General features: G+C 39.5%; 1 protein-coding gene across 1 annotated transcript; it reads left to right on the top strand.

Moving 5' to 3' along the window:
- The first annotated feature begins 2,348 nt into the window (after positions 1–2,348).
- Positions 2,349–11,928, top strand: LOC121871028 (putative defense protein 3). Its single transcript, XM_042373090.1, has 4 exons — positions 2,349–2,560; positions 9,567–9,700; positions 10,850–10,938; positions 11,391–11,928. The coding sequence occupies exons 1-4, from the start codon at positions 2,365–2,367 to the stop codon at positions 11,458–11,460; spliced, it is 489 nt and encodes a 162-aa protein (XP_042229024.1). The 5' UTR covers positions 2,349–2,364; the 3' UTR covers positions 11,461–11,928.
- Positions 11,929–15,908: the final 3,980 nt, after the last annotated feature.

The raw sequence follows: 15,908 nt of genomic DNA, 5'->3' as shown, positions 1-15,908 counted from the left end.
TGAGATAAGGTATTATAGTATTTTAGGTGATATTTGATATACTATGGTATATCACTGGTATAGGAAGATCAGCTGTTCGTTATAATCACTGGAGTGCGTGTCCGAGCGAACGCTAACTATCCCTCCGCCCAGACCAAACATTACGACACTGTCCGGGTGTTCTGAAACTTCGCTCACTGGGTGCGCGGCCTCCCTCTTCGAAAGGAAAGGAACGCTCACAGCCCCGTACGCTGTCCGGTATTTAAGACACTTCACTCAAACACACAACACTCGCTATCACTGTCTCCGGTGCTGACGTCCCACCCACTGTGGGTGGGTGGCTGATTGACGACCTACGCTCTCCCACGCTGAACTCCCGGCGTTGGTGGCTCGTCCCATGGTCCTCATGGTAGTTGAGAATTCCCTTCGACAGCCCTCCCGTATTGTTTTGACTGAAAACGTCTTGGTTAAGCATGTTCAGGTGACGGGCAAGTCGAAGGGAATGATTGAAACTCGCCTTTTGACGCATTCAATATTTATTGATGTGGTCAAAACCTGCAGAGGAGAAGGCGTTCATAATATTACATGGTGATCCATCTGATACATAATTAGTTAGTCTCACACGATTTTATCTGAATTACAATTTATTAAACATACAGACATAACGCAAAGTTCATAACTCTATTAATCTTAGCTTCGCTTCATTCTGCATTGTCTTATTACCCCAGGTTAGGTAGAAACGAGTAGGCGTAATTAGTCAACAATATTTCAGTACCGACTCCTGGCACACCTACGATTTTCTGGAGACCTGGCCAGTCGTGGGCCGTGAGTTCGAATCCTGGCGGAGTGAGGTGTTGATTTTATATATATATATATATATATATATATATATATATATATATATATATATATATATATATATATATATATATATATATATATATATATATATATATATATATATATATATATATATATTGTTAAAAATGTAAGTATTAGAACGATAAAGAGGGAATTGAAAAGAAACAAGGAGGAATGGGGAAAAGCGAGAAGAGAAGTGATTGCCATATGTAGCGAGAGTTTTCAGCACTATTTGTATGTTTTACAAAACACCAATGTAATTTACGGGTCTAACTTACCATCTGTTGATACTGAAATAATAAGACTAAGATTGGGATACAAATATTACTGACAGATAAGTGGAGGGGCGGGTCAACCTTGTCAACTGCATCATCTTTGGGACAAGTTTGTTGGATGATTAATAATGTAAAGATTAAAATTATTCTTCCATGTATAAAAATTTTACTCCATTGTTATGACATTTAATTTTGTGTAGGATTACATTATCTGTTCTTTTAATGTAGTAGTGCTCATGCCAAAATGAACTATTTCATTGATGTAAAAATAATTATTGTTATAACATTTATAACTTTTTATAAACCCCAAAAGGGGATGGCAAAGGTGAGGGTGGGAATAGTATACTACCCTGTCCTTTTGATGTAATTGTTTTATGGTCAATAAAGTATTTCAAATTTCTCTTCTTGTACAACAGTTCTACAACACCTACTCTATCGGGTTGGTGTACCTCTCTCTTATCAAGGAACGTGTCAGTATTAGTGTACATGACATTCAAGCCAGAACTTGTTCTCGGTAACGTCTCTGCTCTGCTCTATATATATATATATATATATATATATATATATATATATATATATATATATATATATATATATATATATATATATATATATATATATATAACTCCGGCCCCCGTCCATTCTCAGCGGCTGCGTGGAATAATTTGTAACCTTTAATTTGGTATTCGACAGGTCTTTTTATTCTTCTCTAACTCATGTAAGTGTTAATATCAACCTCTTGATGGGTCCTCACACGTGGAAATCATACATTACCGCTGGTTTAACTAAAGAGGCTCAACACAAACGGAGGTGACGTCACCTAACAACAAAGCAAGGCATCAGATCACCTGAAGATTAGTGCCCAACATAAATCACCTTAAACCGAAGCTTTCAACTCTTTCCATGTGGTTCTGAGTAAAGGTTCTCCCTCTCCGTGGTTATGTTGACTGGGTTTTGAAGTAAATTGAAGCTGTATGTTGTATCACGCGTCATTTTCTCCTCTGGGAAGGTCATTGATCCCGGAAAATGCTAAGTGTACAGTATTCTATAGGTGCAGTTTTTTTCTAATATTACTAAAAGCTTCTGATATCTGTTATTGTATTATTGTGTAGTATATAATTAAAATGTATTTGATTTATTCGTTCTTCCAGTTAGTTATATCTCTCAATTTATTATTTAATTAAAAGTTTATAATTTCTATTTACTCTAGAAGTTGTTAATATCTTCAGGATCATACAGACTCCCAAGAATGGCGTGGGTGTCGACAGGGGCGGCGGTGTGGGCGGCAGTATGGTGGGCGGTGGTGGGAGGAGGGGAAGCATACAGTAGCCTCAGCGTGGCGGTGGCGTGCGACACAATGCTACCCGGTCACCTCTCTCTCGGCCCCCAGAGCTCATCAGCCCCCTACGGCATCTACATCACCCCCAGGAACAGTTCCTACTACGGTGAGACAGGTGTTGAGGACTCTAATAGGACTTGTGAGGGATATAAACTAGCGAGGTCATCCTAAAACTATATCTTGTGCGTGTGAGACTTCACTTGGATTACGCAGTTCAGTTCTGGTCACCGTATTACAGAATGGATATAGAATCCCTAGAAAAAATTCAGAGGAGAATGACAAGACTAATCCCGGGCAAGGAACCTTGAGTACAGAGACAGGTTAAAGCATCTTAATCTGCACTCGCTCGAGAGATGTGGAGTGAGGGGCGATATGATCGAGGTGTATAAATGGAAGTCAGGGCTAAGCAAAGGTGATATAATAAAGATACTCAAACTATCCAACCAGGAGCGAACTCGAAACAATAGTTTTAAATTAGACAAATTTAGATTTAGGTGGGAGATAGGTAAACATTGGTTTGGAAATAGAGTAGCGGATGAGTGGAACAAGTTACCAAAGATCATCATTAACTCGAATACGCCGGATAGCTTCAAACACAGGTTGAATAGATATATGAGCAATAGGGATTGGGTGCAAATCGGATTGCCCGGTATGGGCCAATAGGCCCGCTGCAGTTTCCTACCTTCTTATGTTCTTATGTGAGTGTCTGTAAAGGAGTAAAGCGGTGTAAGGGAGTGTGAGGAAGTATGAGGAAATGTACAATCAAAGACAAAAGTCGTGTCGCGGTTTTGTCCGAAGATTAAATATGACTCGTGAAACATTATGAGAGCCACCTATACCACAAGGCAGAGCGCACCAAAAATTTAGCCCTTCGGCATATGTTTTCACCAAATTTCACGACACGACTTTTGTCTTTCGTCGTACAACGTGTGGGAGACTTTCAGGACCTTCAAGGGGTGTGAGGATGGATAAGGGGGTATAAGGACATGTGAGGCAGTATAAGGACCTGTGAGGCCGTACAGGGAAATGTGATCAGTATAAGGATCTGTGAGGCAGTATAGGGAAATGCGAGGCAGTATAAGGGCGAACACAGGTAGAACAGGCTGTGCAATTGTAATATATAAAGAAAAAGAGATGATAGTGTCAACCAAACAAAGGCTGAACAACTGGGCCAGCACAACACAAACTGAACTAACTGGAATCTACTTCGCCACAGACTACCTCAAAGAAAATGGAGGTGGGGTGATATTCTGTGACTCTCAAAGTGCTTTGAAATCAATGAACAGCCCGTCAGGCTCTATGTCTAAAGTTGCGTGTGATATTAAAAGGAATGTGATAACTGCCAATGAGAACAACTTTCGTATCGAATTTGTGTGGATTCCGTCCCATGTTGGAATCAGGTATCATGACCATGTTGATAGACTGGCCAATGAGGCATGTAAGAAAGAAAATGTTGACCGCGACCTTGGTCTGTCCAATGCTGTAATTAAAAACATTCAAGTCAGAATCATGAACTCTGATCTAGATGAAGTGAGAAATGCAGAGAGACCTGACAGTTGTAGCATTAGTAAATATGACAAATTTTGTAACAAGAGGTACCGGTATGGCCAGCATAAGGACAGAACCAGACAATGTGATGTAGTCGTGGCCAGAATTAGGCTAGGATACAGACACATCTGGCAAGTTAGTAACGCTGTACCCATACCGGAACACTCAGCATGTAAACTTTGTGATAAACCTTTGAAGCATACACTTGAACACTATATTATTGAATGTGACACTGTCAAAGACTTCAGGCCACCTGACTTACTGTATCTTGAACTATGTAATTACTTCATTGAATCAGGTGTGCTTGAGGACATTCTTGCTGTTTATCCCAAATTTGCTAGCCCACACTGATTAGTCTTCAATTAGAATATGACTCCAATGTATGTGATCCACTGACCTATATATGCTACTGGTGAATGTGATGTATTTCCTTCTTTGTGTACGAACCTCTGTCCTGCGTGGCAGTGAACAGTGGCATTACCCACATGAATCTGACCTATATATAGTGTCAATGAATATGATGCATTCTTTGTGTACGAACCTCTGTCCTGTATGGCAGTGAAAAGTGACATTACCCACATGAATCTGACCGACGTATATGTATGTATGTGTGCGTGTGTGCATGTATATGTGCGTGTACGTGTATATGTGTATGTATATACGTATATGTATGTATATGTGTGTGTGCGTGTTTACATATATGTATATGTACTGTCAATGAATATGATGCAACTCTTTGTGTACGAACCTCTGTCCTGCATGGCAGTGAACAGTGACATTATCCATTTGAATCTGACCTCTATACATTTATAGTTGTTAATGAATATGATGTATTTCTTTGTGTGTGAACCTCTGTCCTGCGTGACAGTGAGAAGTGATACCACCCTCAGTGTCAAGACCTGACTGAATTACTCAGAATAGGCAAACTGTACTACAAGCTCTGCCAATAAATTTGTTAAACTAAAAATGTGAGGCAGTATAGGGAAATAGGAGGCAGTATAGGAAAATGTGAGCAATATAAGGACCTGTGAGGCAGTGTAAGGACCTGTGAGGCAGTATAAGGACCTGAGAGGCAGTATAAGGACCTGAGAGACAGGACAAAAACCTGAGGCAGTATAGGGAAATGCGAGACAGTATAAGGACCTGTGAGGCAGTATAAGGACCTGTGAGGCAGTATAAGGACCTGTGAAGCAGTAAAGGGAAATAGGGGGCAGTATAGGAAAATGTGAGGCAGTATAAGGACCTGTGAGGCAGTATAAGGACCTGTGAGGCAGTGTAAGGACCTGTGAGGCAGTATAAGGACCTGTGAGGCAGTATAGGGACCTGTGAGGTAGTATAGGGAAATGTGAGGCAGTATAAGGAATTGTGTGGCAGTATAAAGACCTGTGAGGCAATATAAGGACCTGTGAGGCAGTATAAGGACCTGCGAACCAGTATTAGGACCTGTGTGACAGTATAAGGACCTGTGAGGCAGTAAAAGGAACTGTGAAACAGTATTAGGACCTGTGTGGCAGTATAAGGAGCTGTGTGGTAGTATTAGGACCTGTGAGGCAGTTACGGATGTGGAGTGTAAGAAACCATGAAGGATACTAGAGAGCTGTGAGGAAGTACACGTAAATAAGTGTTAAGAACATAAGAATGGAGGAAACTGCAGCGGGCCTATTGGCCCAAACTGGGCAGTCCCATTTACACCCAACCCCTATTGCTCATATATTCATCCAACCTATGTCTGAAGCAATTCAGCGTATTCGAGTTAATGGTGATGTTTGGTAACTTGTTCCACTCGACCGCTACTCTATTTCCAAGCCTATTTCGCGCCTAAATATAAATTTTCTAATTTAAAATCATTATTACGAGTTCGCTCCTGGTAGGATAGTTTGCGTACCTTTGTAATGTACTCTTTGTTTAGCCCTGACTTCCATTTGTACACCTCTATCATATCATCCCTCTTGCACTCTACGTCTCTCGAGGGAGTGCAAGTTAAGATGCTTTAACCTGTCTCTGTACTCAAGGTTCCTAATGCCCGGGATTAGTCTTGTCATTCTCCTCTGAATTCTTTCAAGAGAATCTACTTCCATTCTGTAATACGGTGACCAGAATTGATCTGCGTAATCCAAGTGAGCTCTCACAAGCCAAAGATATAGTTTTGGATGACCTCTCTAGTCTTCTAACTAACACTCCTTTGTATGAACCCAAGTATTATGTTAGCCTTGTTTCGAGCAAATACACATTGTTTACTTGGCTTAAGATTCCTACTTATCATTACTCCTAAATCTTTCTCACATTTGGATTTCTCTATAACATCGTTGTTCAACTGATATCTGGTTTCTCAGTTTACATCTCCTAGACAAAGTACTTTACATTTGTCCACTTTGAATTGATCTGACATTTTTCAGATCATTCGAAATTTTTATTTAGATCTCCTTGTAGTTTTGTGGAGTCCTCGTCAGATTTAATTATACGCTCTATTTAAGTGTCTTCAGCAAATTTACTTATGTTGCTGTCTACGCCGATATCTATATCGTTTATGTATATAATAAATAATAATGGTCCAAATACTGAGCCTTGGGGTACTCCACTAGTGACGTTACTCCAATCGGATTTAGTGCCGCTAATGCCCACTTGCTGTTTCCTGTCCTGTAACCACGCCCTAATCCATTTTAGAATATTTCCTCCAATGCCATGAACCTCCACTTTTTGTATTAGTCTTTCGTGCGGACTCTGTCGAAGGCTTTGCTAAAGTCAAGATATACCACATCATAGTCGTGCCCCTCGTCCACTGATTCGAAGACAGATGAAAAGAATGTTTATAGATTAGTTAGACAGAGTTTGAAAATATTGCTTCCAGTAATTTGCCAACAAATGACGTTAAGCTGATTGGACGGTAGTTAGAGGAAAGTGATCTCCCTTCTTGACAATCGGTATTACTTTCACTATCCTCCAGAATTCTGGTACTAAACCCGTTTTTAAGGATATGTTTAACAAATTTGCTAAGGGCATAATAAGCTCTTCCTTGCATTCCTTTAATACTCTGGCAAATATCACATCGGGACCTGGCGACTTATTAGGCTTTAGCTTGTCTATTTGCTTACTAACATCGTTACTAGTCACTACTATCTCACTTAATTTATTTTCTTCACTATCTCTGTATAAAGTCGGTACGTCGGGTATCATGTTTAAATTTTCGGTGGTGAAAACTGTTGAAAAATATTTATTCAGATTATTGCTCATTTCTCCGGCGTTATCAGTTAGCTCGCCGGTCTGACTGTATTAGTCCATTTTTTTCTCGTGTTTTACTTTGATACATTTGAAAGACTCCCTTGAGGTTTGACTTTGCCTCCCTTGCTACCTTCAGTTCATTATTCCTCTTTGCTTTTCTTATCTCGGTCTTAACCCTCCTGGCCAATACCTTATAATAATCTCGGAGGTAAACTTCACAATTTATTCCCCTACTTATAGCCTTCCTTTGTCCGATAACATTCTTTAAATAATTATTTATCCATTTAGGGTCAGTGTTGTCTGATCTGAGTTTTTTGTATGGTATGTTCTGCCATTGTGCATTAGGTAACTCAATATTTTTTTATTGTTGTGGAACTCGTCAATCTCAGATCTCGTGATCAGGTCATCCTCAACAGTCATATTTTGTGAGGATATCGTTGTCAGGTCTCCTGGTAAAGTGAGGTCACCCTCTGTGGGTACATTGTGTGAGGTCATGTAATCCATCCCCAAACGTGTTACCCCTTCTCTCAGCTGCCTTTTCAACCTATCAAAGTTTGCCCTTCCGAAATCTGGGACTTTAATGGAATTTTCCTTGCGACTGCCATTAAATTCTAATTGAAATCTTATTTCTTTTTTACCGCTGTTTGCAAGTTCGTTCCCTACCTTGACATTACTAATGAGGTTTTCTCTGTTTGACAGAACTAAATCGAGTAAATTATTACCCAGGTTTAATTCGGTTATATGTTGATTCAGGAAACAATCCTGAGCTGTTTCAAGAAAATCCTTTGATTCTGAGTTTCCTGCAAGGTCGATGCAATGTATTTGGCTTAAATAATAGTCGCTTACTATACAGATATTGCTATGCCTGGATGCCCTGCGCATTTCATCCCAAATAAGACGCTCATTAACTCTATCAAGATTAGGAGGTCTATATATTACTCCTGCAATTAATTTTTCCCTACCATTGGTTAATTCCATCAAAATTGTTCCTGTTTTCAGTTCAGTTTTTATTTCCTTATTTATTTCACACTTCAGATTATCCCTGACATAGATTGCTACTCCTCCTCCTTTCATAATCTGCCTATCGGTATGGAATAATTGTAACCTGCCATTTGGTATTCGACAGGTAACTCACGTGAGTCTAAGTTTATCCATGTTTCGGTGAATGCTATTATATCAATTTTTTCGGTACATACCAACGCCCGGATTTTATCCATTTTGTTTCGCGTACTTCTACTGTTTGTGTAGTAGACATTTAAGTATTTAAGTTAGTCTTGTTCTGAGTCCTCTCTTTGTCGCGTTTAGGTTTTAACTCTCTGCCTAATTTAGTTTTGTCATCATTCCTAGCACTATTTCCCTGTAACCTTTCACTTTGTTTACCCGCTCCCACTGCAGTCTCCTCCTCTTCCGTGCCTATGTGTTCCCCTAGCAGTTTAAAGACTTCGACATCTTTTGAACTGCCCTCTTGAGAGAGCCAACCAGGGTTGCCACCCCATCCCTAGACAGATGCACCCCATCCCTAGCATAAAGATCCCTTCTGCCGTAAAAGTTGTCCCAGTTGTCAATGACTGGAAATGATATTGACTTGCAATATCTGTCAAGACGGCCGTTGACACCAACTGCCCTTGACAACCATTCATTGCCAACCTTCCTTCTAGGCAGGACACCACATCAGATAGGAATCCTTCCCTTCAACCTAATTCGTTCAATAGCTGTCTTGAACTCATCAAGAAGCTCCTCACTCCTCCACCGGCCAATATCATTGTCTCCTGCACTGAGGAAGATAATGGGTTTGTTCCCATTACCAGACAAGATAGTGTCCATCCTGTCAACTATTTTCCCCACCCCAGCTCCTGGCAAACAAACCCTCATCCTATTTTTATTTATACCACAAAAAGCTTTGTCCAGGTACCATACCTGGGAATCGCCAACAATTGAGGTTTTCGTACCTTCCTTGTCAGCCTTGTCCCTGATTATGCTAATCTCCAATTCGTCTATCAAAGGACTAAAAGAGTTTGTACACTTAACTGTTGTCGTTTCCTTGGTGTCTTTTCTCACTACCATTTTGGTCGTTCTTCTCCTCACAACCTTCCATTCGCCTGAGTTTTCGTCAGACACGGGCTTTCCTTGTCTCATGTCTTCTTCTTTCATCCTCGCTGTCACTTCCTTTAATTTCAAGTTTTCTTCCTTGACCTTCACTAACTCGGCCCTCAGAAGGGCACAGCCCTGTTCACAAGTAGCACTAGCCATTACTGACAATTTATCCCCGGGAGCTAAGTCTACCGTGACCTTTCCTCTAGCGAGGTCAGAACACAACTGACTCAGCAAAACTCGTTTCCCCTCAGTGACGGTGTACGGACACAACCAGCAGGAGTTCAAAGGGTTCCTGCTGCAGGCAAAGGATGAGCAAGGTCAGCGTGCGGGCCACTTTACGAAGGTTCAGATACCCGGCAGGATCATCAGCTGTACCTTTGACGGGGTTTGTATTTTGATTTAGGGATTGATAGACATACAGATAGATAGATAGATATTCATTAAATCGCCATGCAAGTTTGCAATTGCTCAGCATGTATATAGACAACGTAGGTATACAGTCCAACATGCATATCAGAGAACGTCCTTATACAGCCAATGTATATACAGTACCTGTAGTTGGCTCCATTCCTGCTTTTACCACTTAGCGTTGCCAATCTTCTCTCTCCCTGAAGTTTGAACACCCGAACTCTGAAGTGTAAATTCGGAGCATTCGCTAGTGAGTGGGAGGGAGAAGAGAGGGTATACGTGTCCGGGGGGTTACTTAGGGTGGGAGGAAAAGTGTATATCAGTTGGGAGAGATTACTGTGCAATATAATAATGCTTTGACAATACCGACGGGATTTCCACTGTTTAGTGTAATCGTCTAGCGCTGGCCAGATGGAAATACGAAAGTTACAATTGGATGAAAGGGATGAATTCATGTTCTAACCTTATTTTCTTTCTTTAAGAAGGTTCATGTATATAATGTAATGAAGGATTGCCTTTCTATCTTTAAATAACATAATTTAACGAGAAAAATTATTGAAACAGGTTTTGAGCTTGCAATTACTTTACCCCATGGGTAACTGAAGTTTTCGATTAAAACAAATTGAATTTCTTTTCCACCTGCCAACTCTTAATATATTTCGTTACCGCAAACACAATATACATTTTCTCCTCTCTGATGGTTACTGCCGCACAAACCTGGTCACATCTACAAGCATGCGGGGTGGCAAAAATGTGATCAGTGATGACGAAAAATATGCTGAATATTTTGAAAAACAGTACATTCATATATGTGTGAAGAAATCATATTATCACATCACATACCTGATATAAATATTATGTATATCAAGGTGCAGTTTTTGTCTGAGGGTTGGCTACTCCAAATGTTTTCAGGGTGTCTTTATTAGTTCCCCCATTCTTTTGTATTTCTCCGAAGACCCAGCATTTAAATTAATTCCTACACTCTTGTCTCTCCCTTCCACTGGATGCATGACTTAAATTTTATACATTAGCATTTCTATCACTATATTCTCATTCCTATAATTGACACGAAAGAAATAGATACACCATATTGTAGACTGAGTGTGGGCTTGGTGTCTCTCTGCAGGGCGCCGTGCAGCACAAGGGAGGCGACCCTAAGACACAAATCACCGTACAGTGGGAACCTCGAGACTACCGAGGACACGTGCAATTTGGGTAAGGTCTAAAACTCCACCAGGTGGTAATGTCAGACACCTGTTGCCAATACTGACTGAGGTGTGCTCTGTCATCACACACATTATTCGATCGCAGGTATTAAGGTATATTCTGTAGTGCTTTACTAACAGGAGCTTTGATAAAACTTTTTTAATTTCTTTCAAACGTAATTAACTAGTTACACTCTTAATAACGTCTTGCAACTTTGTTTATATTATCAAGCAAAACTTATATTTTAGAAATTCATTACAAAGGCTTATATTGGCACAATTTGCTGTAGTAAATTTAGCTGTGTGTTAGGCATACTGTAGGTTAATACAGAAATTTCGAGAATAAATTTCTAAACTTATATCAGACAAAATAATTTTTTTTTTATGACTGATAACATTTGTTATCGCAAACTTAGTAACACATTATGGCTTATGAGGAGTTAACATATTGTTTGTTTACAGGGCAACGATAGTACAGTCTTATTCTACCTACTGGACGAACGTTCTCTCCGACGTCCTTACTGTCTTGTGATCCTTCACAGGTCTTCCCAGCTTAGCGAAGACTTAAGTGCCGAACACGCAAGGTAGCTTCCCTCGCAGTCAATTGTGAAGATACTTAATGTGCAGTGATGCCATAACATAACTGGCTAGTGGTGTAAACTTCTACAAATAACTCAGTTACGAAATCCAGTCTTATCTTCAGAATTCTGAATAATACATGTGAGTACTGGTAGTTCTCTTGTGGGGAAAGCATGGGCCCCCTCTGAACTGAATAAAATTGCCTTGTTTTAGTGTGTTCATTTTGATGTTATTTAAAACGTGTAACATTCGCTGCCAAACTTCAATTACTTGGGATCAGTAGTGAAATATATCATACGTTTTCTAATATTTTGTTGCTTTATCAGTGAGTTGAACTTGAAACACTTTCAGGTTAGGCCATGTAATAAAGATATCTTTTGGCTTAGTCATAATTATTATATGCTTTGAAAAGTTAATAATCCTTTCTAATTTCTTTAACCTCCAATCCATGCTGGATCATAGGGTAAAAAATGAACTTATTCTGAGAAACGCATTGTATGAATACAACATTGAGCATATTGTAGATCGATGCCGAGGTTTCACTCACGATATCATTTCAAGAAGACAATCTTCGTGTGACAAAACTAGCTCACCAGTTTCACTGCTACCTATACTGTATAAGGTAAGTGGTTACAGCATTCCTCCTGTTCATAGGGTCGTTGGTTCGCTCCTAGTTCACCCAACTGTAAATAGGTGCCTAACTTTATAGGTGGAGAAGACAGGCTGTCCAATGCAGTGCAGACCACATTGCCTCCTTAAGTGCTGAAAAAGACGACAGTTTATTGTATCCGCATTGTCCTAATGGCCCGCTAGGCCTATGAAACTCACTTCCACCTTTTCATTATGATAATACATTATTTTACGTGGTTATTATGCCTCAAAGATACAAGGAATTCTTCTGAGAGCAATGAAATTTGTATACGATCAGACATACTGTAATCGTGAATCAGCACAAGAGAGCCGCCATAAATAAATTGTTTTCCTCATTTTCTCATGCACCCAGGTACTGCTCACGTACCTTCTGCTAGAGTCTTGCGTTCAGAAGTAACCCCGCCGTTAACAATGTAACAAGAGAAAGAAAACGCTATTTAGCGCCTTTGGCGTTTCTATACCTTTGAGTTTTACATGTCAGGGCTTTTCTTCTAAGCAAGTGTCACTGCAATTGATTTTTTATCAAAAACGAAAGATACTTGAGAACAGGAATTGTTAGGTTATAGGTCATGTTCCAGTTGTTCATAGTGAATGTGTACACAAGTCGACATGGAAATAATCTCTATTAGTTTATTAGTACAAATACAAGTATGATATATGCAGACTTTAGACTTCTTGTTACATATACTGTAGACTGCGAGTTATCTATGTAACCTCTTGCTGCTCCAAATAAACACCTCGCGAGTAACTCTTGCCAACAGGAATCATAGAACAGTCCGCGCGGATGATGTTTAATTGTTTTATATAATGAGGTATTTGTACCTCTACTACCAGGGCCTTGAAAGAAATATAAAAGAGTACAGTGTTTCTGAAAGTCTATCTTATAAATAAGTTGTTCCGAAGACAAACCATAACTGCTGGTCGAGAAAAGACGCTCCTCAAGAAAACCGCTCTTGAAATCATAAACGAAGAACGTAGTGAACAGCGAGGTGCCATGTTAGTGATGGCTCCTATGATAAAATTAATATTATGAGACAAAATACCGATACAGCTGGCGCAGTACTGTTGTACTGTCAGAATCAAGCAAGGCTATAGGCCATGTTGGGAATTGGTGAGAAATTATTCCTTGTTCCCACGTAATGTCGAATTTATGGGGAAAATCGGAAACCCAGTCTTGTTGCCACCTAACAAAACCTTTGACGAACTCTGTAAATTCATCTTAACCATCAACGTCTTAGATATTATTATACCGTTGTATCCAAAATTTTGTATCATATAAAAATATCTTCCCTAGAGAACCTCTACTCCACCCACTCTTCTTAGTGCACTCTGTGAGGTGCAAGATCCACTGTTTTATTCCTTGGCAATAACTTGCATCCACTAGCTCTACGAGGCGAGAGTCTGTAGTTTGACGCCCGGTTGGCCCGTGTGTATAGGACTGCCGTCCCTACATGATGGGTGTAAATAAAGACCTCAACTAAAAGTAAAACTTAAGACAACTTACAGTATCTGGCTCTGACAACAGCTGACTAAGTGGAATTATGTACAGTCAGCCAAAGATGCATCGACCCCCACACTGGCTCTCGTACTCAAAAAATTTACCTGGCAATACTTGGTAAAGTAAGGCTGTATGTATTGGGGATTGTTATTGTTAGATATAATTTCGGCTGTATCTCTGTCAGGGTAAATATTAAATAATCCAAAGGTAGAATTTTTATAATAATAATGTATTCATTGTCATTTAAGATCATGATGATTTTCCAAGTATTCATATATTTGCTTAAATAATGTAGAAATTAGATTATTGAACTGGCAACTCAACTCAATCAGAGCTGCCACAAGATTCACAGATCTAATCTCTTCATTATTTAAGCAAATAAATGAACACTTGGAAAATTATCATGATCTTAAATAACAATGAATAGTTTATTATAACTATAAAAATTCCACCTTTGGATTATTTAATATTTACCCTGACAGAGATACAGCCGAAATTAGATCTACCAATCAAAATCCCCAATACAAATTCAAATTCAAAACATTTATTGACAAATACCTCAAAAGGAGATAGTTAGCATGCTAACTAGCCCGCCCGGTATTTTTGCGTTTCACATTCCACATTCCTACCACTTATCTATTATCATATTCTAATAAGACGTCTAATTATAAGATCATTTTCATCTATTACATTACCGTCGCAAATGTATAATAACGGAGATAGCATATCCCAAAATTTTCTCTACTTCTTCCATTAATCTTCCGCCATTATCGCCTACCTCACCTCCAGGGTTGACAGATGTACGACAAGCTTTACAGCCAATTTCACGCCATCTTACGGCCAAATCGGCCAAATTTCGGCCAAAACTTTTTGGATGGGAAGCACAAGGCTATTTTTGCAATCCACACAAAATAAAAGTATCCCCTACAATATCCACTTAAAATTAAGTAATAAACCAAATTTTCACTTAGAATTGAGATCCCAAAATTATATAAACATAATATTTATAATCTACAGTGAAGATTTACCTTAATCTGAAATGGTGGAGAACTTGATAACACTAGCTGGCGTAAGCACAAACATCTAGTTCGTCATCGTCCCCTGGTTTGTTATATTTTCTACCACTGTCATAGGACCCTTTTTATTTACTAGTGGACATTTTGAAAACTAGCACTCGGAATTTCAGAAAGTAACTCAGATGGCTTTGTAAGCTCTGAAGCTTAACCCATATGCTGGACACGTTCAGCCTGAACAACTCAAATATGAGAACTAACAACTAAGGTAGTTCTGTGTTCGTCTTGATAACTCCAAAATGTTCTATACTACTGAAGGTATACACAAACACTTGTTATCTTAAAAGTAGGTTCTATTCTCGTACGGGAGATATATATACAAGGGGACCAAGAAGCTCACTTCCGCACCACAAGGATTGGCCGTCTTCACTCTCTCTATGTATTACTGCGCGCTGGGATGTACAGATACCAGCATTCACAAGCTAAATACATACAATGTAAATATGATAGTTTATATACATAACATGGTGCACAATAAATGGGAATATTACATAGAATTAATACATGTTCTGTAATACTTTACTATACATAATTAATGGAGTAATATAAGGGTACACAGCTGAAGGTACTACTTTGTGCCCATATTATACACCTCCCTCCCCCCTATACGCTCATAGTTTCATCTTGGGCGGACCTTTTGTTTCTGAGTCGCTCGGACCTGCGGAGTGCCGGGGCAGAAACACAAGGTGGGGATGGATTTACTGTAAAGACATCAACATTAGGGGACTCTACTGGGGAAGGGTCAACACTTGGCAGCTCCACAGGTCGGAGGAAACGACGGTTCCTCCACCATACTCTACCACTAGGAAGACGCACTTGGTAGTCCCTGGACCGGCCAATACCCATGACAACCCCAACCTTGTCCCAGCGGTGAGATACCCGATCTTGAATCCTTACCTGCTGGCCGATACCACTGGTCAACATAAAAAAAAAAATTCTCATGGTTCTGGATCAAAACAGTCTGATTCTAGTGTAATTGTATCTGCTGAACTCAATTATGACATTCGTATAGCTGTATCAGGCTCGGTTTTCCAGAACCAGCATATCTATATATTTAGTGTACCATGCTATTCATACAGTAATTTATATGCTCATTGGCTCCACTTATGCAATTATTTTGTCCTGATTTGTGCTTTTTTGTTTGTTTCAGTTTGCTGATTCATGATATTGCATATCTAC

Source organism: Homarus americanus, unplaced genomic scaffold, assembly GCF_018991925.1.
Source record: "Homarus americanus isolate GMGI-L3 unplaced genomic scaffold, GMGI_Hamer_2.0 scaffold32583, whole genome shotgun sequence".
Classification (NCBI taxonomy): domain Eukaryota; kingdom Metazoa; phylum Arthropoda; class Malacostraca; order Decapoda; family Nephropidae; genus Homarus; species Homarus americanus.
This window is presented reverse-complemented; position numbering and strand designations above follow the sequence as displayed.

What these genes read in the sequence shown, in the direction of transcription:
- LOC121871028 (XM_042373090.1), top strand. Translation starts at nt 2,365, where the DNA reads ATGGCGTGGGTGTCGACAGGGGCGGCGGTGTGGGCGGCAGTATGGTGG. An exon ending in CAGGAACAGTTCCTACTACG is followed by an intron (nt 2,561 to 9,566) that starts GTGAGACAGGTG and finishes GTTTCCCCTCAG; the next exon opens with TGACGGTGTACGGACACAAC. An exon ending in TCAGCTGTACCTTTGACGGG is followed by an intron (nt 9,701 to 10,849) that starts GTTTGTATTTTG and finishes GTCTCTCTGCAG; the next exon opens with GGCGCCGTGCAGCACAAGGG.